Here is a 22,624-nt window from a genome sequence, read left to right as displayed (position 1 = left end):
CAGCCCCAGTACATTTTATTTTTTGATCAAAATGGCCCTCTCATGAATCAGAAGTATCTGCTTGTTAACTATCCTATATGAATCTCTCAATTATGTTTTCTTATTAACCAGTCATTTATTCTAAATTTTTTCCTACCAAAATTTACTTTAAATAAATACAAGCTAGAGGCTGGCTCTGTGGTGAAATGGCAATGTGCTGCTTAATAGAAGCCAGATCCCACAGAGACCATGGTTTGAATCCTAAGCCCATTTGGCCTATGACACTCCTGGCACATTCGTAGAGTCCTCAAGATCTTATGGGCCGGAGAACTAGAGGAAGGGGATAGCAGCACGGCCAGACCCTGCAGAGGGGGCTCCTCCCCATCTGTCCTCCTCTCACTGAATCTCACATGGTGTGCACAACCTTTATCATGAACTTAAAAAAAATTAAATAAATACCTGTATACGGCAATAAAGACTACAAAGCGCAACTTTATTCATAAACACAAGGACATTTCAAGGAATATATAGATAACCTCAACATATTTAATAATATGAGGGTACTACTTTCTAAATAAATGTACTGTTCAGAAGCGTGAACTTTTCCTCAAAACTCACGTGTGACATCTGCTAAGACAAATCCTATAATGCTACTACATTTTCTGTTGGCAAACCAGGATTTGGCAGACCAAAGTCCACCCTAGCCCCACAGCAAAATAACTGAAACCCTGACCCCACTGTCACTGCAAGATTGTTATTTTCAAAATTAATATACAAGGGAACTCCAAAAAGTTAATGGAAAGTGGAATTAAAGTATGAGTTACTTTGGCGCAAAAAGATCTTGAAATTCTTCCGTAAGTTTCTTATGTGCTTTCCGTGAACTGTTTGAAAATCTTCTCATGCTTGTAAATATATGTACTCATTCAGAAGGAAAGTCATGCTACCTTTCTTAAAGATAAAAACAAAATGATTTACCTGGGAAGTCCTGTCTTATGAAACTTTCTAGGTTTTGCCGGATATATTCACGAGCCTGATCTTCTAAAACAGTTGGAGAGAAATCCTCTGTTTAAAACAAACAGACATATTGAGAAAGAAAGATGGTTCACATTTTTTGAGAAAGCTAAAAAAAATATATATATATATGTATTATGAATCTTCTCAATGGACAGCACCAGCAATGTAAAATATCATTTAAAACAAACAAACAAACAAACAAAAAACAAGTCTATAACCAAGAACTGTCCTTGAAAGAAAACTTTATTTTAACAGAGGGGTCTGCATGTGGATTTCACAGAGACCTCAGTGGTCTAGAAATGTCAGCTTTAGGTGGGAACACAAAAAGTTTGTGAATTTGCACATGTATTTTTCCCTCCTAAGAATCACCTAGTTTCCTTGTATAGCTCACAATTACTGGCTAAGAGGCCACCTGGTGTGTGGTGGTGAAGGCAGCTGGATCCCCCATGAATGACTGCATTGCTCAAGTCCTGGACTTGGCACCTTGAAAAACATGCCAGATGCATGTACATGTAAGATCAAAATCCCGAGACAGGGAGGGACAGGGAACTGTGGCTTGGCCATCGTCTCATGGGAGGTGACTTCTCACTTTCTCTCTCTCTGGCGTGCACATGCACCTATCACAAACAAACAGCAACAACAAAATTCTGTTAAGAACCAGTTTCTTTGGGTACAGATGGACATCTCAAGAGGTAGCAGCAATGTGATGCAGCAAATTCCTCTCTTCTAAACATTTGGATGCCTTTCCTTTAAATGTTTTCTCTCTGTAGAATATTAAGCTTCCCTGGCTTCCCCAAATCCTTAGAGGGTCGTTATGTGGACTATTCATTAGAGTTACTTAAAAACTATTCTGTCCTCCAATTTTGGAAATGCTGCATTACAGAGTTAAGTAGGCTTCTTTACCTAACATTTTTAGGTGCATTTATTATGCCAATGTACCTTGGAAGTCTCTAAGGGAGATTTACTGCCCCTACGGGAGAGGGCAGTGTACAGTTATTACCTACTTGGCCTGAGTATTTCTGGACATGAAATATTATTAACTGCACCTAGAAAAATATTTCAAAGAACATAAGTTGAAAACACTCGTGCTCTAATCTTTTTTTCAAATACATTTATTGTGTATGCCTGAGTTTACCACATGAGGTTGTGACACGTGTGAGATAGTAAAATGGTTACCACGGTGAAGATTAACACGTGTATTATCTCATAGGGATAATTTTTTGGTGACAAAAGGAGCTAAAATTACTTCCAAAAAATGTGTAACACAATTTTATGAACTTCAGTCCTTCTGCTGTACACTGGATCTCTAAACTCGTTCATCCTTCCTACCTGCTATTTGAAAGGCCCTCCTTTTTCCCTGTCTTTTACATGTATTGTGTGTCCAAAACGGGAAGGGCATCACATAGAACACCGTGGGAACAACGGGAAGTGGAATAGTCTCGGTCCCGTAAGTGCTCAGAGAGGGAACAGGACAGTGATTCCGACCACTCTTAAGCAAATGCTGACAAGGCATTCTGACAAATGGAAAGAAATGAGCGTAACTTACTGTAACACTGGATGCAAACTTGATCTAGAATATTTGAAAACTTCGGTGTCAGGGGCGGCAATGGTTCCAGTGGGATCCTTTTGAAGTCTTCAGGACAGTCTTTCTTTAGATGGCCCTCTCGTTTGCATAAGCTGCACACCACTGTAGGAGACTGCAGTGACAGGGCAGATCAAAAACAGACTTAAGGTGGGAAAACTTTACCACCCAATTAAGGGATCTGAAATATTTTCTTAAAAGCAGTCTATTCTTTGCTTTCCAAAGGAATGAAAATATAGCATTATAGTTATTCCAAATGACTTGAGATGGGGACACCGTTAGGACAGTCTCAGGAGGATGAGGTAGTGATTTTCATTCCTAATAGCATTTCCTTCCTCCTATGCAAATTCCTATGAGTATAAGGAATGAAAGTGGACCACGTGATCATATTAGAATGGAAGACCAATTTGTTAGCCACAAATGAAACTGGAAGAGTCCTACTATTCTAGGATATAAAAATGGAAATTGCATGCGTTAAAATTACTTAGGGCTGTCTCTTCAGCCTAATGGGTAAGGGATCAAGATCCCACAAGCCCGCCTACAGTTTGAATCCTGGCCTCAGGCAGCCTGAAAAGCATGCTGAGTGCATATGCGTGTGTACTCAGAATCCTGATGGAACAGAGGAATGGAGAAGGGATTGCAGTATGATTACACCCCATCAGGTGGTATGTCCCCTCCCCCCCTTCTGGCAAGCATACATGCCCTCTGGCAATTAAAAAATATTATTTAACATCTTCTAGTTCTATGTCTAGTAGTGACACTGATTACCTTGCCTTTGGTGAAGATTAGTTTATTAAATTCATAGAAGAAATCAGCTTGCTCCATGGATGAATTTTCCTCACATACATTTTCTCCTTTGAGACTTATTTTATTAAGTTCCATTAGTAGAGCTCCATCTACCTGTTTTCCACATTCTTTCAAGTCTTCATACTTAGTAGGCTCACCAAATTCATCATCCTCTTCAGATAGGACATCCTCATCCCCTGACCTCGTGTAGGTGTTGTCTAACTCATCTTCATTAGCAATGCCATTCTCATCTTCCCCTTGATTAACTGTGTGCCTGCGTTCTCCTTCTTCTTCTTCTTCTTCCTCCTCTTCCTCTTCCTCCTCCTCCTCTTCATCAGAGTGAATGATTTCTGATGTCTGGCCCTGTATGGAAGGGACAAAGTGGTCTATAGAGTCTTCTACCTCGTCAATACCTTCTATACCATCTTCATCAACATCAGTCTTGTCATCTAAAGTAGAAAATCCATCATGTTCTTTAGCTGTAGGATTCTGGAGGCCTTCTAAATCCAAAGTGCTGTCTGTCTCATTATTGTGTGTGTTCTCAGAGATGACCAGATCTCCATGTTTGCCAGTGCTTAAACTTTGATCATTAGCAATGCATGGATGTCTGTCCTCCTTTCTAACTTCCTCTTCCTTGTTTTTACTTTCTGATTCCTGATGGTGCACTTCAACAACCTCAGAAACATCATAATTGGCTTCTGTCTGGATACAGTCTGAGTTTTCCAGGTGGATGCTCCTGTGCACATTTCCAGTTTCCTCCACTGACAGGCTTTCAGTAGTCTCTTTCAGAGTAAACAGCTGTGCTTTGCAGGCATCTGCTGCTGAACTGGCAGCACCAGGACCTGCAGCCAAAACTGAGTTTTGGAGTTTACCATCTTTTACTTGGACACCAGGATTATGATTTACTACTTCTTTAGAATGTTCTGAAATACATGGAACTGTACTTGGAGGCTTCAGGAGGCTGGATTTTGTAACTTTGTGTGGAAGAGCAAAATATTTATATGTTGTCCTTAAACAATGAAGTATATATTCAAACACAGGTTGATTATTTAGTGTCCTTGCCACATTTCTTTTAACAGAGTAGGGATCTGCAACAACAACAAAAAATTCCACCAAATTATACATTTCTATTTCATGTTTAAAAAAAAATTCAGTCTACTATAGATTAAGAAAAAAACAACAAACAAACAATAGTCAATTTATCATGTAGCTTATGTACTTAAAAAAAAACAACTAGGGGGCAGGAAATAAGATACAGTATAAGAACAAAAAGCAAAGTTTTCTGCAATATTTGCTCTAGGAAGAGAACCCATACTGTTCAGAACCAGGACCCCTTCCCTATAGTGCTCTGTGACTGCACGGGTAGAAAACATGTCCTCAGTGTGGCTCTGGCACCCTCAGGAAGTAAGGTCTTCCTGAAGGGCTTTTTGCTGAGTGTGCTGCCTCCCCACTCAGCCAGGCCCTGCGGTGTGTCGAGCTTACCTCCACTCTTCTGCCCTGGGAAGCCCCATCACTGAATTGGCTGGCCTGAATTTCAGGGGCGAGAGGGAGGCACCAGGAGGAGACACCACTTCTCTCAATCTTTTCTCCTCCCCTAGAACTCCAGCAGGTTAGGCAATTGGCCAGAAGAGCTGAGCCAGAGAAACTGCAGGGGAGGGTTTGAAAATGTGAGATCCCCACGACTGCACACAGAATTTATGCAAAATGCAAAAAAAAAACCCTCTTATGCAACACAAAGCTTGAAAAAAATCAAGCAAAAATAAGAGAATTCCATTTAGGAGGTTCTTTAAGTTATTTAAAGGAGGAGAATTAAGATTTCTAGAGAGGTTTCAACCTCCTGACTTTGTAAAACCGAGAAGAACGAGTCCATTTAAGGACACCAACAGGGCACATCAGTGTATTTGATACAGTGGTTTCAGTTCAATGGGCCTTCACTAAAAGGTATTTCAATAAGTAAATTCTAAATGTTACTGCAGATATTTAGAAAATAACTATCTGTTCCTTCTACTTGAATTGAATCCTATTAAGAGTGTTATCTTTTTCACTAGAAAAAGTATTTTCCTCACCTTTGCAAAACTAAATAACATTAATAGTTCAAGAAAGGACTGAATTAAAAACTCTGGAAGTAAGTATAGTAAAGAGAAAAGGGGGATTCGCACATCACAAGGAAAAACTTATAAGTGTTTAAGCTGTTAAGCAATTTACCAAGAAAGCAAGGACCTCGCCAGCCATTATTCTACTTGCTCAGACTTCAACAACAGAGTAAACTGCCTAGACTCAGAATGACCCATTGTAACATGCAAGATTCTAACTATCTCACTTTTGAGGTCAGGCCTACCATACATGTAGGAACTGAAAAGAGACTGAAATAAAAAGCATGCAATTAGACTGGCACCTCAAAAAAAAAAAAAAAAAAGGAATGAAGGATAAACATTTTGAGATACCTTCAATGGCGATGCGCTTTTTGGGCCAATCCTTTGATTCCCGTGATATCGACTCTTTGACACGGATACTTATCACTAAATCAGCCAAATTAAATTCTAAAGCATAGAATCGCAGCAGTTCCACCCAGAGTTGCCCAACTGGTACTGAAGGCTGGTGTTTTATGTCAAATATTAATGGCACCTATTAATAGCAAAGAGAAACATATAGATTATTTCAGATGTCAACAGAATCTGGAAAATTAAGAGTTCACTCAAGAATCTAATTAAAAAATTTGGAAAACCTTAAAATCTAATCATTGTCACAGGAATATGCAAGGCCAGTTTCATGTTACCAGACAGCACTCCTGATTTTGAAATCATAGGAACAGGTGGAGAGGACTGTGCATGGGCTAATACTCTCTGCACTGAGCTCTTCCTGTTATGCTGCCAGGGGGCACCTCTACAGTTACAGACACACCGAAATGGACAGTAGATACAGGCATAGAGGAAAAGGAAGAACACTCCTTTCACTGCCTTGAAAAGCTACATAAGCATGCTGAATCTGCCAGTGGCCATAGTTTTAAAGTCAAGTAACTCTTGATAATTGAAATGGATACTAGTTTTTTAGTCCATAAACTTTTGACAAGTTGGAGCATATTGTGAGGTAATTTATCAGAAAGTATGTAATACTTAAGATGGAAAAAAATGGATCCGAATAGTGATTCTGCTACTTTGCAGCTCTTAATTACCTTATGATTTAGCATCTTTATTCTCAGATTGGCAGTACAGCACAGTGGCTAAGAGCTCGCTTTGGAATCAAGACCAGTTTAGATTTGAAATCCAAACTCTGCCATGTGCTAGCTGTGGAGGATCTTGGTCAAGGTCTAAAATCTGTCTAAGCCGTGGTTTCCTCATCTGAAAAATGGGGATAACAGTACCCACCTCATAGGGTTGTTGGGAGGACTGAGTGAGATAGTGTCTGTAAGTGCTTAGCACAGTGCCTGGCACACAGTGTTCAAAAAATGGTCGCTACCATTATCTGCAGAGTAGGGATGAAACCACCTATAACACAGGATAGTTATGAGGATTAAACGAGATACAAGGGAAAGCATCTGGCAGACTTGGTTGTTCTCTGTATTCTTTCACTTAGGTATAGTCTTTTTCAGTACAAGAAATCCATATATCACTGCAATATAATGTCACATCTGTAAGATGCTCTAAAGAGGTAATCTAGTTTAACTTTCATAAATTACAAGAAAAGGAACTGAAGCCCCACAGATGTCCACGGTTTGTCAGAAGGTCACACTGCTCGTCAGAGCCAGAATGTCTCTAGGCCCCAGCGCAGTGCTCTTTTATACCACGTGCGACTTCCTCAGTATCTAGAGCTCACTCAGTTTCGTAAGTGGCAGCATGATTAATCTCTCAAGAGAGCATAACGCTGCAAAAATAAAGGAATAAGTGGACTAACAGCAACAGCTTTTTTCCACGTTATTCCTGTAATTCATGTTGTTTTCCTTTTTTTCCTCTAATGTATACAAATGAGTCTCTGACCACACTTGATTATGTGTATCAAGCTTCAGAACCAGTGGTGTGGTATTTTATTAATCATTAAATCTCAACCACAGAGGTTCTGTCAAGTAAGATGTTGTCCTCTGGTGGATTTACAAGGCAGAACTGTTTGAAATGGAAGCTGTCTAGGTCCCAAACACTATAAATGAGGACACAACCCAACCTCCCCAAGTAACTAAAAGCCTTATTAGGCTTTTACCTGTTTATCCAGAACCTTTGTCAGCATTACAAAGGATTTTTAAGCATCTCACTGAAATGACTTGATAATACCATAACATGGAATTTAAGAGAACTTTGAAGTGTCTAGACTACTGGTATTTGAACTTCTTGTTAAGTAGAGAACACTTATTTTAAATAAATAGCAGATGATATTTACTGAGTGCTTATCACATGCTTGGCACTGAGTTAAGCATTCTATAAGTCAGTGACCCTATGGGAGGGTACCAGTAATTATCCCCGTTTGTAGGGAAGAAACTGGCCACAGAAAGACTAAGTACCTTGCCCAAGGAAACACAGCCAGGAAGGAGAAAGCTGGGACATGAGCTCACATATTCTGAGTCCACAGCCTTGCTTTTATCCACTACTTGATCCCCGAGGAGAAAAGAGGCAAAAGTGGTACGGTTCTGGTGACAGCAGGGTAGGCTTAAACCACCTGCCTCCTCCCCTCAGTGCTCAAGGACTCTAGGAAACACAACTGCAGAATCTATGATTCACTACTATCTCCTTATTTCAGGTATGAGTAAACCACAGATGAGAAGAATGACAGGACTTTTGTACAGAGCTGGGATCAGACTCCTGATCTTAGCAGTTATTTTGTAGACGTCACTGTGATTTTATCCTGAAAGGTTATGGGAAGACCATGGGGCCAGGGACCACCCACCAATTTGGGACAGAACCCTATTCTTACTGTAGTATGTATAATTACATTGCACAGATTTTTAATTTATTTTATTTATTTTTGCACAGATCAAAAAAAAAATTCTCATGGCAATCCTATCTCTGTGCATAAATTCCCCTGCACTTCTCTAACAGTGTGAGATCAACACTTTAAATCATATACTCAGTCACTGTTATTTCAGTAGTCTGAAGTTAGTTAACTTTCCATATATTTAAACCTAATACCATCTAAGATCTAAGGTCTCTGAAAAGAGATAAGGCTTTACTTCTGAATTCTCCACATCTCTCAAAGGACCCTGCACACAAAAGAAACCATATAAATAACTGTGGATTTAGTTATCTAAATTTTTTATTTATGTTTTCTTACTACTTGTCTAGTCAAGGGACTTGAACAGACCAGGAAGTAAAACAGACATGAAATAGTTAAGATAGTAAAAAAAAAAAAAAAAAAAAAAAAGAGGAGAGGAAGACTGGTTAACTCATAAACTCCACAACTGAAAACTGAAATAAAAACAGATGGCAGCATTAGAAAGAGGGAAAACGGACCTGTCCCCTTTTAACCGGCATGTCCTTTGGTGTCTCTTCTTTCACTGCATCTGCATCCCCTGCAGCGTTATCGGTGTATTCCCAGACCACGACGTCTTTCTCAATGTCTTTAAGGCTGAAATTCCCTAGTTTGTTTAATGAGAATCCTTCCACCTAGAAAAAATTTAGACAAGTACTCTTATAAGACAAAATAATTTAAAAATTATTTAAAAAATAACAGTAATACAAAAATGATTACTCCTAGGAGGAATGAGAAATGAACACATCCTCACTGTTCATTGAAAAGACCAAGCTGGACAGAATATTGCTGAGATATCTGTCAACTTTAAAATATTTTTGAAAGTTAAAATTTTTTAAGAAGACTTTTGCCATAGGTCATGTGTGCTCGCCAGTGAGGAGTGAGATGGAAAGTGAGAAATCACTCCATGGGGGGGGACTTGGCCATGCTGCAATCCCTTCTCCTCCATTCTTCTCTTGGGATTTTGGTTACATGTGTACATACAACTGGCATGATTTTCAAGCTGTCAGGTCTGGAATTTGAACCGCAGTAGGTCATGTGGGAGCCCAGCACCTTAGCCATCACGCCACCTGCTGGCCCCTTTAGTAAATATTATGAGAGAAGGCCACATGGCCTAGTGGGCGAGGTCGTGGGTTTAGAAGTAAAAGTGCCTGGGCCCAAATCTTGGCTCCCTCTAGTACTAGCTATGTGACCTTGGGTACAGGTGTCAGGTTCTTATAAAAGGAATAACACTAGGATTGCCTTCATGGAATAGCTGTGATATTAAATAATTAACAGAAAGACATTCAGATAACAGGCAGTATCAGTTTATGAATATACAGCACATAAAAAATGTTCAAAAAAGGAATCAGCAGTTGGTGTAGTGGCTACGTCGCTGGACTACCATGTAGTCGACTGTGGTTTGCGTCCCGGACCCGGTGGCTTAAACTCAAGCCGGACATATGTACATATGTGCCCAAGATCCCGAGAGGAAAATGGAGGAGAAAGGATTGTGGCGTGGCCATCCCCCTGGGGGGTGATTTCTCACTTTCTGTCTCTCTGTGTTTCTGGCAAACACACGTGCCCTATAGCAAAAATCTCTCTCAAAAAAAAAAAAAGTTTAAAAAAAGTAAGAAATTACTACTATAGATACTGATAAGAGATACAATTACAAAAATAAGATCCCTGTTAGGAGATAATCTGAAATATTACTAATCCCAATTAAATTAGATGTTCTAATGGTACATTTTATTTGTTCTCAATGCTAACACTAAAGAAAATGGTCTAGGTTCAAACAATCTGAGAAGTGAACAGGGCTGAGCAGGTTTCTTTAATGTATCATGAGATTTATTGCAGCATTTCATAGTGAGTGAACAGGCCAGGAGGTACGCTGGAGTGTGGGAATGGCATCACCTTCCCGAATGGATTTTGACACATGACAGACTGCTCCCCTGGTTCAGTGGAGACAGTCCTAAACACCGCGTGCTCAGATGATTCCTTTTCCATTCAAGATGCAATCCAGGCCTTTCCAGGGCCTACCTAAGAAAGGCCCAGTCATCTGGTCTTCTGTTCTAAAACTTCAATTGTTCAAGAAGGGAAAAAAGGGGTGGGGGAAATAAGAATTAAGTACATGCCAATTCTTTTTTTTTTTTTTTTTTTAAAGTTGACTTCCTCCTTTCTCCTGTCAGGAAGGGAGAGACAAGAGAGTATGCTCCTCCTTGGACCCACCTTTTTTTCTTTTCTTGGAGAGGTTTTTGCTATAGGGAGCGTGTGCTCACCGGAGAGACAGAGAGAGACAGAGGGACAGAAAGCGAGAAATCACCCCCCAGGAGGGATGGCCATGCCGCAATCCCTTCTCCTCCATTCTCCTCTCGGGACCTTGGGCACGCACACACACGTGCCCGGCGTGAGTTTAAGCCACTGGGTCCGGGATGGGAGTCCAGCAACATAGCCATTATGCTAACTGCTGGTCCCTCTCGGACCCATCTTTACCCTGGCTCTCAGCTGACATCTGCTACTCCCTCTGCTTGGAACACGCTTCCCCTAACAATCACACAGCCTACTCTCCCTCACATTATCTGGGTTATGCTCAAATATCTTTCCTATAAAGCTCCCCACCTTTCACTCTCTGTCCTTCTTACCGGGGTTTACTTTACTGCAGAGAAATTACCACCACTTGATATGTATGTATCAATCTGTTTTATCTCACTGGACATGTAAGTTTGAGGACAAAGATTTTATCACCACACTAACTCTAATTCCCAGAACAGTGTCTGGCCAAGGCAAATGTTCAGTAAAGACCTGACTGACTACAAGAACTGCTCTTTCTTTTTTTTTCCCAAGAATTATTTTATTTAACTTTATTATTTAACTTTGACCAGAGAGGGACAGAGTGAGTGAGTGAACGAGAGAGAGAGAGAGAAAGAGAGAGGGGAAAGAGAGAGAGAGAGAGATAGAGAGAGAAAAGAAAAATAGCAAGCTGCCAGGTCCAGGACTCAAACTGCAGTCAGCCATGTGGAGTCCAGAGCCCTTAACCACCACACCACCTGCTACCTCAAGAAAAGCTCTTTTAAGGGAAACTAGGAAATAATAGTGTGGTGACTGTTTCTTTGTTAGATATACATATTCAATTTCTTCTTTCATCTAGTGGCTTGCTTCTTTTTTTAATTAGCAGTTATTTTTAGAAAAGCTCAAGTTTTAAAGTTAATCAATGCATACCTTCATGGATATGGTTTATGCTTTTAGTGCTCTAAGAAATCCTGGTTGCGGGAACCAGCAGTTAGCGTAATGGCTATGTCGCTGGACTCCCACGTAGTCGACCGCGGTTCGCGTCTCGGACCCGGTGGCTTAAATCTCACGCCGGGTGCGTGTGCGTGCGTGCCCAAGATCCCGAGAGGAGAATGGAGGAGAAGGGATTGCAGCGTGACCATCCCCCCTGGGGGATGATTTCTCGCTTTCTGTCTCTATGTCTCTCTCTGTCTGTCTGGCGAGTGCATGCGCCCTATAGCGAAAACCTCTCAAAAAAAAAGAAATCCTGGTTGCAAAGATTTTCTCCTACATTGTCTTTTGGGAGTTTTACTTTTTACCTTTAGGTCTTTGATTCATTTTGAGTTGCTTTTTGGGTATGCTGTGAGGTACATTTGAATGTTCAGTTTTCCCTTATGGGTATTCAATTTTTTCAGCCTGATTTATTGAAAAGACTTCCCTTTTCCCCAATGAATTGCTCATGCATCTTTGTCAAAAACCAAATGACCACAACATATGGTAATATTGACTCCTCTGATTCAGAGACTTAATATAACTCAATATTTATTTACATCTTATTTTGTTTCCTCAGCAATGTTCTGCAACTTCCAGTTTAGAAGTCTTACTCATCTTTTGTTAAATTTGTTAAGTAGTGTATACTTTCTGGTAATACTGTTAGTGGAATTCTTTTAAACTTCATTTTCAAATTGCTGCTAGTATATAAAAAGTACAATTGATTTTTATATATTCTGTAGCCTATAATCTTAATAATTGTATTAGTTCTAGAAGCTGTTTTCTACTATTTTGAGGATTCTCAATGGTACAGGAAAAACATCCAGTAGTCCCCCCATAAGTACGATTTTAGCTACAGATATTTTCATAGATGGCTATTTTCTGATTAAGGAAGGTCCCTTCTATTCCTAGTTCACAGAGTTTTGCTATAAATGAGTGCTGAATTTTGTCAAGTGTCTTTTTCCCCTGCATCTATCGATGATCGTATGGCTATTCTCCTGTATTCTATTTATACAGTGAATTCTATTGATTTTTCAGAGCTAAATCAACTTTGTCTATTAATATCTTTTCTGCATACTTCTAAGCTGATTTGCCAATATTTTGATAAGTGTTTTTGGTATCCATGCCCAAGAGGAATATTGGTATGTAGTTTTCATTTCTTTTATGACTTTTGTCTGGTTTGGGGATCAGGATAATTCTGGCTTATGATCTCTACTATCTTGTTTTCTAAGAGTTTGTGTACAGCTGGCATCATTTTTGACAAGAGTTTGACAGAGTTCTTAGGAACCTCCTCTCCAAAACTTTTGTGAATTTTTTCTCTAGGAACCCTACCAGGATCTGAAGGCTAACAGAGAAGAATCCCCCAATGCTTGTGACTGAGTGAAAGAAAAATAGTTATTTTGAAATAGGCTTATTAGTGCATTCTATGCTCTGGGAGGCAGGCTTTTATCAGAGGCTAACCATTATGGGTTTTACGAGGGTCCAATTCACCTAGGGAAAAGGAACTACTACATTTTCTCTTGCCTTCTGGTCTTAACTAATATTATGTGGTATTACTAAAGTGTACATAACCGTTTGCTAACAATTAGGTTTATGTAATGCAAAATAAGGCAGATTCCAAATAACATCTGCTAAGAAACAAATAAAAGTAGTATGGTAAAAGACGCTGAGAAGACAGGGTTAAACCTATTCATCACTTGTGTAACTATTAACTTTAATCATGTCAAAATTGATACTAAAATGGGAATTCTGAATGGGAGTAAAAGGTTAGAAAGAATTGTCTCCAACATGAAAGAAATCTGAATAAATTGGGACAGGTGGCTAAAGAGTTCTAGAAAGCAGAGCGAAGCACAGAGACACTCTAAATCTCTCAATAGAGAGTTTAGTCTATCATTTTTGTATTCCCACCAGCATCTAATACAATGGTTCTATACCCAGGGCTTTACAGATTTTAAAGGAATTAACAGTTTGAATAACTTTATACATACAATTATGAGGACCTCAATGGATTTTCTGCAGAAATAATGTATGTAAAATATCTGGCATAAATGAGGAATAACATACAAAATTTTGCCAGAGAGGGAGTGTGCTTACCAGAGAGACAGCAGCAAGAGGGAGAAAGCACCCTCGAATAGGGTGAGGGTGAGTTACACTGCAATCTCTTCTCCTCCGTTTTTCCATCCTATTGGGATTCTGGGCAGATACACATAAGCACCTGGTGTTTTTTTCAAGTGACCAGAGCCAGGACTTGAACTGCGTTATTAGCCATGTGAGATCTGGCTACCTTAATCACTATACTGTCTCGCTGGCCAGAGTCTGCCTTATTCAATCCACAGCTTGATCACCACATGCCTGTTTTTATCATTAAACTCTGAATAAGTAAAGCCTCCTTCAGTGAACCAGCATCACTGTTGAGGAAATAATAAAATACAGTGACCACAGGAAAGTGTATTCATACTACTGGTAAGCACATCCTGAGGAGACTCCCACGAGAATCCTTTTTCCCTGGGCCCTCACGTCAATGACAAAGATCTTCTACTTAGAGAAGATCAGGTCACATGAAAAAGCAGATCTCTCAGCAGGATGGTGGTGAGACAGACAATATACCCAATCTGCCCCAAGGTCTTTCAGGTACAGGAGTCCAACTGGTTTGGTTCCATCCTAAATTGTCTCTTGAATCAAGACAAAAACTTCAAAGACTTACAGATTTCTACTTGGGTCTGGTAGAAAAGGCTTTTTTTGGGTCAACTAAGGGATTACCAACTCAGTTTATCAACTAAGGGTTGACTTTATCTTTTTCCTACCGGGAAAATAGTCTGGTAGAGATATCCTCTCATGGCTCTGAATTTTTTAATTTCAGTACCAAAAGCAGAAAAAGAGGTATTTTAGGCAACGAAGATGCCAAATATACTGTAATCCCTTATGCCAGGATACAGCATATAAATGACTTATTCCACTTCACTTTATATTCTCCGGGCCTACCAGATAAAAGTCATCACTTAATTCTCAGTCTATTAAGTGTAAAGAAAAAAATCCCCTATAATCATACTTGTTTGATATATACTCAAAATAAGTGTATACATAATAGTAAATCAGGTAACAGCTAGAAATTGAAAATAAAGTATCTCATGAGAATGAGAATAAAATGACTGGACTCTCTCAGATGACTTAAATCTTACTATTTGAACAAATCAACATTAATTGATCCATAAAGAAGGAATGGTCAAATCTCTGAAGTCTAATTCATCTTTTCTTCTTCTAGGAATTATTTAAATTTTATTTGTTATTATTTTAAAATTTGGCCAGAGACATACAGAGAGAGAGAGAAAGAAAGAGGGAAAGTGAGGAAGCAAGAAACCAGCCCTGAGACTCAAAACATGGTTGGTCATGTGGAAATCCAGTGTCTTAAATAACATGCCACTTGCTGGCCCCCAGTCTGATTCACCTTAAACAGCAGTCTTCAAAGAGTTCATGGAAAATGTATATTATGCAAAATCCATGCATGAATTTCAAATATTTTTGTGCCAAAATAAATCTGTAATTTTATTTTTCTAGGAACTTTTTTTTTTTGGAGAGGTTTTTGTTATAGGATGGATGCACTCTCCAGACAGACAGAGAGAGACAGAGAGACAGAAAGTGAGAAATCACCCCCCAGGGGGGATGGCCACGCTGCAATCCCTTCTCCTCCATTCTCCTTTCAGGATCTTGGGCACGCATGCACACGCACCTGGTGTGAGTTTTAAGCCACCGGGTCCCGGACGCGAACCGCGGTCGACTACGTGGGAGCCCAGTGACATAGCCATTAGGCTAACTGCTGGTCCCCGATTTTTCTAGGAACTTTTTGAAATTCTCTCATAATACCAAGACATTATTCAAGAGATGTCTACTAAGCTCTGGACCTTGTGGTACAGGGAGTAACTTCAACGCTTATATTTTCTGTTATTGTACAGGTTATAGAGAGAAATAAAAGACTAAAAATGAAAAGCAAGTTACAGTGAACAAAATGCTTCTTGTAGTTAGCCTGGAGGTGATAAATAAATTCAAGTATCAATCAAATTAGAAAACTGTATTCAAAGAAAGAATGCCTCTAATAATAAATTTAATTCAGATTCACAGGCTCTTGTTTAAAACCCCCAGGACCATATGCATTTAAAAAATGAAGAAGTGTTACAGTCTAGAAAGGTAATAAAATCCCTAGCAGGGTGTAGGACAGCAGTATGTAACCTAACACATAATATTTCAGCAGTGAAAGGTATGAATATTCACACTAGTAGAATAAATAGATTCTGGCTAGGTTTCTGGATTTTAAAATTATGCAAAATCTAATTATGGACCTGTAATAAAATCAGTGTCAGATATATAAGCAAAAAAAAAAAATCTGTACCCATGATCCTAGATACACAGGCAGAAGGGGCTCTTTCCTCTGCTGGAGAAAGAAAATGGCCATCAGGGCAAACACGTAAGGTGGCAGGCCTCCTTCTTCTGGACGATCTATACTGCAAAGCTACAAATGAGAGAAGAGGGGATAAGCATGCTGTTTACATCAACTTACTTATGTTACCTGGCTAAGCCCATAACTCCATCCCTGTGTGTGTCATACCTTACCTGCTTACATCAATTTATTTATGTTACTTGGCTAAGCCCGTAACTTCATCCCTGTGTGTGTCATAACTTACACGGCTTGCTCAGCATAAAACAGCAGTGACAAGACATACAACTTCCTCTTATTTTTGCAGCAACCACATATTGTGGTTTTGGGTGAAAATTTCAATTTCAAATATTTATTCCTGTTAACTATGCTTACTCATGGAGGTCCCTAAAATATTATTTGCTGTTTCATTTTTTTGACATCTACAATAAATACATGTTAACGAAGTAAAAGTGATGGTTTCACATGCAAGCCACTGGCTCAGTCCAATGGTCTTCTCATCCTAAACTGCAGCCTCACAAGTGCATGGCTTAACCACAAAGGCAATTTGGGGAAGGAATGTGGGCAAATTTATCAGCACAATGGAAATTACAAAAAACCCAGAGCCTACTTAATGATATAGAAGGAGATGGTTTTAAAAGCCTATCGTAATTATCAACATACCCAGTTAAGACCTCCGTTCATCTTGGAGCCAAGACACAAGGCTATCTATTGTTACTGCAACATCTTAGTCAGTAAAACTTGAGCTTTTCCCATAAAGCACACACGAAGAATCTCAATTTCATGATCATAATGTAACCTTACATTTTGGTAATGTCTGATGCTCTAATGCTTATCAGAGAATTAGGATACTCTTTAATAATTTTATTTCTTTTCTTTTTTCTATAGGATGTGTGCGCTCGTCAGAAAGAAAGCGATAGGGAAAATGAGAAAGCACCCCCCCGAGTGGGTGGCCATGCCTCAATCCCTTCTCCTCTTGGGGTTTTGGGCACCCATGCACATGTGCCCAGCGTGTTTCTCAAGCTGCTGGATCCGAAATTTGAACTGCACAGTCAGCATGTGGAATCCGGCTGCCATCACACCATGCCACGTGCTGGCCCTCTAATAATCCCAGAAACTAAACTTAATTAAAACATAACTATATTTTAAAACTATGCTTAACATATTATGGAAATGTAAATAAGAAGAGTGTCTTTCATTTTTTGAAGTCTCTGTATTCATTACTGGAAATGATAAGAGAAGCTTTATCTCAAACTTTCCAATGCCTAAGAATCACCCAGGGAAACTACTTAAAACGCAAATTCTAGGGCCACATCTCCTGGGATTTGGCCCACAAATCTGATTTTTAATAAGCATTATAAATCATTTTGATCTTTCAGCAATATTATAGTGAAACAGAAACGTTGAATTTTTCTTTTGTATAGGTTAAATTTCTATTCTAATACTCAGATGTCTTTTCTTTTGATGTCTAGAAATAAGCACCTAAATGTTTAAGATTAAATTAACTGAGTAAAAATCAAAAGATGCATAGACAAAATACATTCATGTACTTAAAGAACTCAAACCTACCTTTGCCCAGTACCTAAATGCAATCACCAAAGGAACCAGCTTTGGCTCTAGGTTTCCGAGGGCAGTTAAATGCTTTGTTGTCAGATAAGCATTTTCATTTCCTGCACTCACTTTACAGAGGAGACCACTGGTGGAGGTGTGGGATGAGGGTAGGAAGGAAAAGAGGGGAAAGAGAAAGTGTTACACAGGTGTCAGGTATCTTACACCAACACTAATTTACATTGATAACAAATACCTTAGAAATAAAAAAGCTTAGGTTAAAAACTCCCTAAGTCTTCCTGAGTTGTTTAAGAAGTCAGTTTGAAAAAGAAAAAAGATACAATAGTCATTTTCTGAGTAAACTTTGTTTTTTGAAATCAGAACTTTGTATTTTCATATATTAAAACTATTTGGGGGGAGGCGCAAATAAGAAAAATGTTTTGAATGGGAGCACAATTCATCTTTGTACAGGCTGCAAGCATTTGCCTAATGAAGAATCGGTACAGCCCGCAAACCATCCATTTATAGCACTGATGGAGGAAGTCACCCCGGCAAAGTCACTCTGTTACTCAATACTACCACAAACACTGCTAACGTGGATGGCAAACAAAGGCCATCAGAACAAGTAACTATTTGATAAGGCTGCTTATCCAAAAAATAAACAATTTTAAAACATTTTTGACGCTAGTTAAAATGGGTCAAAATGCCACCTCCTCTATTTTTCCTTTCATGAATTTCATTCTTTTTAAAGTAAAAAAAATTTCCTCTCTTGCATCAAATGCCAAAAGTATAGGGAAAACGCTAGGACAAAGCATGTGTAATGTTCATATAAGAAGTTTACTGATACTAGTAATTGGACATTAAGGTTTTGTAAAGTTACATGTACATTTGGCAAGTTCATACATAATAAATAAATAGCGTAAAGAAACCGAGACCTTTGCTTGTCTCTGCATACCACTACTGGCACCCTAGCATGGAAATCAGCATCGACATCAATGAAAGAGTCTGAGGAAAGAAGAAAAATATTTAGTATGTTAATTAAAGCAATTTTTAAAAACAGAACTAGAAAAAGGACCAACTGTGACTTACTCTATTCAACCTTCTGAAAGACCACTACTAAATAAAGTTCTGAAATAACTTGAAAGGAAAAAATATGTACCCAAGAGTCAAGTAAGCCCATTAAAATTTTTATTTTGCAAAGCTAATGCCTCACTAGAAATGACCACATCATTGGAAGAGAACATTTAAGTATTATGTGAGTAATGTAATTAGAAATATGAATAGAACATTTAAAAATAAAATTGCTGCAAAAGCTAGTAAAATGTTCAGTGTCAAAATAGGTACTGATTGAAGATAAAATGAATGTTTAAATCTTTTCGTCAACCAAAACAAAAAGGATGAAAATGTAAGGACTAATTCAAGGCATGAGGCAGTCTGATGAGGTCTATGTAAAGTACAAAAAGTCACAGAGCCCTAGAGTGGACATTACACTAGACAACTGATACACCTGCATGGGAACATGTAGCTGAGGATGCATGAGTCAGGGTGGGAACCCTATCTACTGTTTGTAAAATACTGATTTTATGATTAATTTCACTATACAGAAAATGAAACTTATTACACTGAATTAAGCTGATTATCCTTTAGTTTTACCCTCAATAATAAATTTTATATATTTTGCATTTCTTAGTCATAGTCTAGGGCTCGTTTAATTGTTACAAATAGTGATGTTTTCATTAAGCTGAAAGATTTACTTATAAAATTATTATTTCAATGAACTATTATAGTTAATAATTTGAGAGCATTTGGTTTTTTTTGCTTTTGTTATTACTCATAAATAATAAAATATGACTTCCTGCTAAAAGACTTAGAAAATTCTATAGAAAAGCAGAATTAGAGTACCAGCTATTTTGGTGCAAAAAAAGAGAAAACCTTAAAATCCATCCTCTTTTTTTTTTCTTTTTTTGGAGAGGTTTTTGCTATAGGGCGCGTGCACTCGCCAGACAGACAGAGAGATAGAAAGTGAGAAATCACCCCTCAGAGGCGATGGCCACGCCGCAATCCCTTCTCCTCCATTCTCCTCTCGGGATCTTGGGTACGCACGCACACGTGCCCGGCATGAGTTTAAGCCACCGGGCCCGGGACTCGAACCGTGGTCGACTACATGAGAGTCCAGCGACATAGGCATTACGCTAACTGTTGGTCCCCCGTTTTTTTTTTTTTTATAGTAGGTATTTTTCATGAACTTTTTAAAGACTTCATTTTCAAAATAAGATATATCCAACTTACAGACAAAAGAAAAATTTAAAAGCAAAATGTGTACTTTGGCCTTACCACTGTTCTTTAAACATTCTTGAACAAGTAAGAGGACATCTGGCTGAGACATCTAGGAAATAAAACGAATACAAGAAATAATCCCTAAGTACTTTTGTTTGTCTAATATAATACAAAGGCACCTGAAGTTCCCCGAATTGTTTTCAAATTAGGAATGCACATGGGTACCAGAGTACAGAAATCAGTCATTGTGTGGTGCACATGTCAGTGCAAAACAAGTGAGTTCCAAAAGAAGCCGAATGTGGGTGAAAGAGACTACTCCACAGTTGACTCCTGATTAATGAGTCCTGGAGGTGATTAGCCCCTCAGCAAATCCTGAACAGCAGCTGAAGTTGTGAAATGTCTTAACAATACTACATCTCACTTGCAAGACTACTGCAACAGACGGCTTACTGGTTCTAGTGTTGGTTGGTCTTGCCCTTTTCCAATCCTTTTTCCACAATGGAACCCAAACCCATGACCAAAGTCATGAACTAAACCCTTCAGATCTCAATGCCTTCTTTGTGCCCTGACATTAAGATCAAATTCTTTACCATGGCCTATTAGATTCCGCAGGTTGGGCCACAGCTTACCTTTCCATCCTAATCTATGGTCCCACCACACCTACAACATCTTTCCTTTAGCTCTATAATATGCCCAGCTCTTTATTGATTTAGGGTATCTGCAAATGCTTTCCCCTCTGTCTGAAACAGTCTTTTGCCATTTACCCCCATGGACTGGCTCCTTTTAATCTTCCAGAGCTCAGCTTCAACTTTTCCCTCTTCAAAGAGGCCTTCATGATTGTTGTCACTCACACAGTCCTATTGTTTTGTATCACTGAAGTTCATTTTCCCGCACAGCTCTCATTATAATAATTATACAGGTAAGTACCCTCCCCTTCACTAGATCTGAGTTCCATGAAAGAGGAACATAGAGGTTTGTCCCTCAGAATCTAGTATAGTGCTTGCCTTAAAACAGGTATTTTGTAAATATTTGCTAAATGAATGTGTGACACCAGATCAAAACAAATGCTTTGGCTGGTAAATCAATCATTAGAATCTAAGGCTGGGCCAGCCCTGTTAGCAGTTGCTAGGGGTTGTGCAGAAAAAGTTGGATCACACATGGCTGAAAAAGGTCTAAGTCCTGGCCCTATTGGCTTGAAAAACACACTGGGACACATGTGCATACTCAGGATCCTGACAAGATGGAGAACTGGAGGAAAACGGATTATCATGTGACCAGGCCCCACTGGGGGGTGGGGAGAGTGTGTTTTTTCTCTTTCCTTCTCTTTCTCGCTCTCTCATTTTCTCTCCCTGTCACAAGCAGGGAAAAAAGAACTTAAGGGTAAAAATGTAGTAAAAGCAACTAGTTAGCTATACAAGTCAGATAGAGCAAGGAATCAAGAGATTGTGAAATAAAACATTAGGGTAAAGCCTCAGAATCTTTTTTTTTTTTTGAAGAGGCTTTTGCTATAGGGCATGTGAAAGAGAGACAGAGAGACAGAAAGCGAGAAAAGAAGCTGCATCTTTAACACGTAAACCAAGAGACTGGGCATGCTATATCTTTAACACGTAAACCAAGAGACTGGGCATAGACTGTACACTGGCCTGCGGAAGTCACTCATGGATGAAACGACTACCTACTAAAGTGCTTCCCAGGTTTAAATTCTGACTCATCAGCACCTTTCTGAATCATGACTGAACTAGAAATCCAGACGAGGTATGAGTCCTTTTTAAATGCATAATTATTTTAACAAAATAGGTATTTAGCTTAGCACAGTAGGAGTAGCACAGCCAATAGTTTACCTGAGGTGTGATTATTGCTAAATGAACCAAACGGGTGTATAAAAAAAAAGAAACAAAGGAGAAAATTGAGCTTTCAGGTCATAAATGTTTACTTAGCTACTCTATCTAAAATATGAATTCCTTTCCTGCCATTGGGAAGTTGACTTTTATAAAGAATTTAATCTTTTCAAATTAACAGAATCCAAATACCTGCATTAGATTCACATGGTTAGAAAACTAGTGTTGGAAATATGGAATATTTATAAAGTAAAATAAGTATGAAAATCTGTAGAGTGGGAACCAGCAGTTAGCGTAATGGCTATGTTGCTGGACTCCCACGTAGTTGACTGCAGTTCGCGTCCCGGACCCGGTAGCTTAAAACTCATGCCGGGTGCGTGTGCGTGTGTGCTCAAGATCCCGAGAGGAGAATGGAGGAGAAGGGATTGCGGCGTGACCATCCCCCCTGGGGGGTGATTTCTCGCTTTCTGTCTCTATGTCTCTCTCTGTCTGTCTGGCGAGCGCACGCACCCTACAGCGAAAAACCTCTCAAAAAAAAAAAAATATCTCTAGAGTATTTAAAAATATTCTGAAACTCAATATGGGCAAAAGACATAAAAATAAAGGGAAAATAAGGTATTGCCATTACACTTAAAGTATCTAAGTATCTTCAAATATCTAAAATATATTAATATCAGCTCACATTTGAAAGAATTTCCATACTACTCCAAAACTGCCAACATTTCATTTTGTACTTACAATGGCTGGAAATTGAATGTCAATGTTTACATCTGAATTCTTGAAACCCAATCTGCTACAGGATGACCCGTATAATCTCAGAGAACAATCTAAAAAAAAAAAAAATGAATAGAAGCCATAAATAAAATTTCTCATAAGTTATAACCACACACTGCTATTTCAGAAAAACTATACAAAGTCAAAACTGTATTCTAGTGTGGCACAAACAAAGGACAGGAGCAGGTGGCCCTTTAGGGAAAAAGT

At 38.9% G+C, this 22,624-nt stretch overlaps 1 protein-coding gene across 5 annotated transcripts in view; it reads right to left on the bottom strand.

Annotated features, from left to right (window-relative positions):
• The window catches only part of TUT7 (terminal uridylyl transferase 7), a 72,751-nt gene that overhangs the window by 37,100 nt on the left and 13,027 nt on the right, over positions 1-22,624 (bottom strand). For all 5 annotated transcript variants that reach the window (XM_006139843.3, XM_014592568.2, XM_014592555.2 and 2 more), the window contains exons 6-15: positions 22,382-22,470; positions 19,863-19,914; positions 18,464-18,533; positions 17,550-17,676; positions 15,936-16,055; positions 8,797-8,949; positions 5,806-5,986; positions 3,344-4,449; positions 2,540-2,690; positions 955-1,041 (exon numbers count right to left, since the gene is read on the bottom strand). In XM_006139843.3, the coding sequence (XP_006139905.1) occupies positions 955-1,041; positions 2,540-2,690; positions 3,344-4,449; positions 5,806-5,986; positions 8,797-8,949; positions 15,936-16,055; positions 17,550-17,676; positions 18,464-18,533; positions 19,863-19,914; positions 22,382-22,470 (2,136 nt within the window). The remainder of the gene's footprint in view (positions 1-954; positions 1,042-2,539; positions 2,691-3,343; positions 4,450-5,805; positions 5,987-8,796; positions 8,950-15,935; positions 16,056-17,549; positions 17,677-18,463; positions 18,534-19,862; positions 19,915-22,381; positions 22,471-22,624) is intronic.

The sequence above is a fragment of the Tupaia chinensis genome, unplaced genomic scaffold, assembly GCF_000334495.1.
Source record: "Tupaia chinensis unplaced genomic scaffold, TupChi_1.0 Scaffold000007_1, whole genome shotgun sequence".
In the NCBI taxonomy this organism is placed as follows: domain Eukaryota; kingdom Metazoa; phylum Chordata; class Mammalia; order Scandentia; family Tupaiidae; genus Tupaia; species Tupaia belangeri.
Note: the sequence above shows the minus strand (reverse complement) of the source record. Positions and strands in the feature narration are given on the sequence as shown.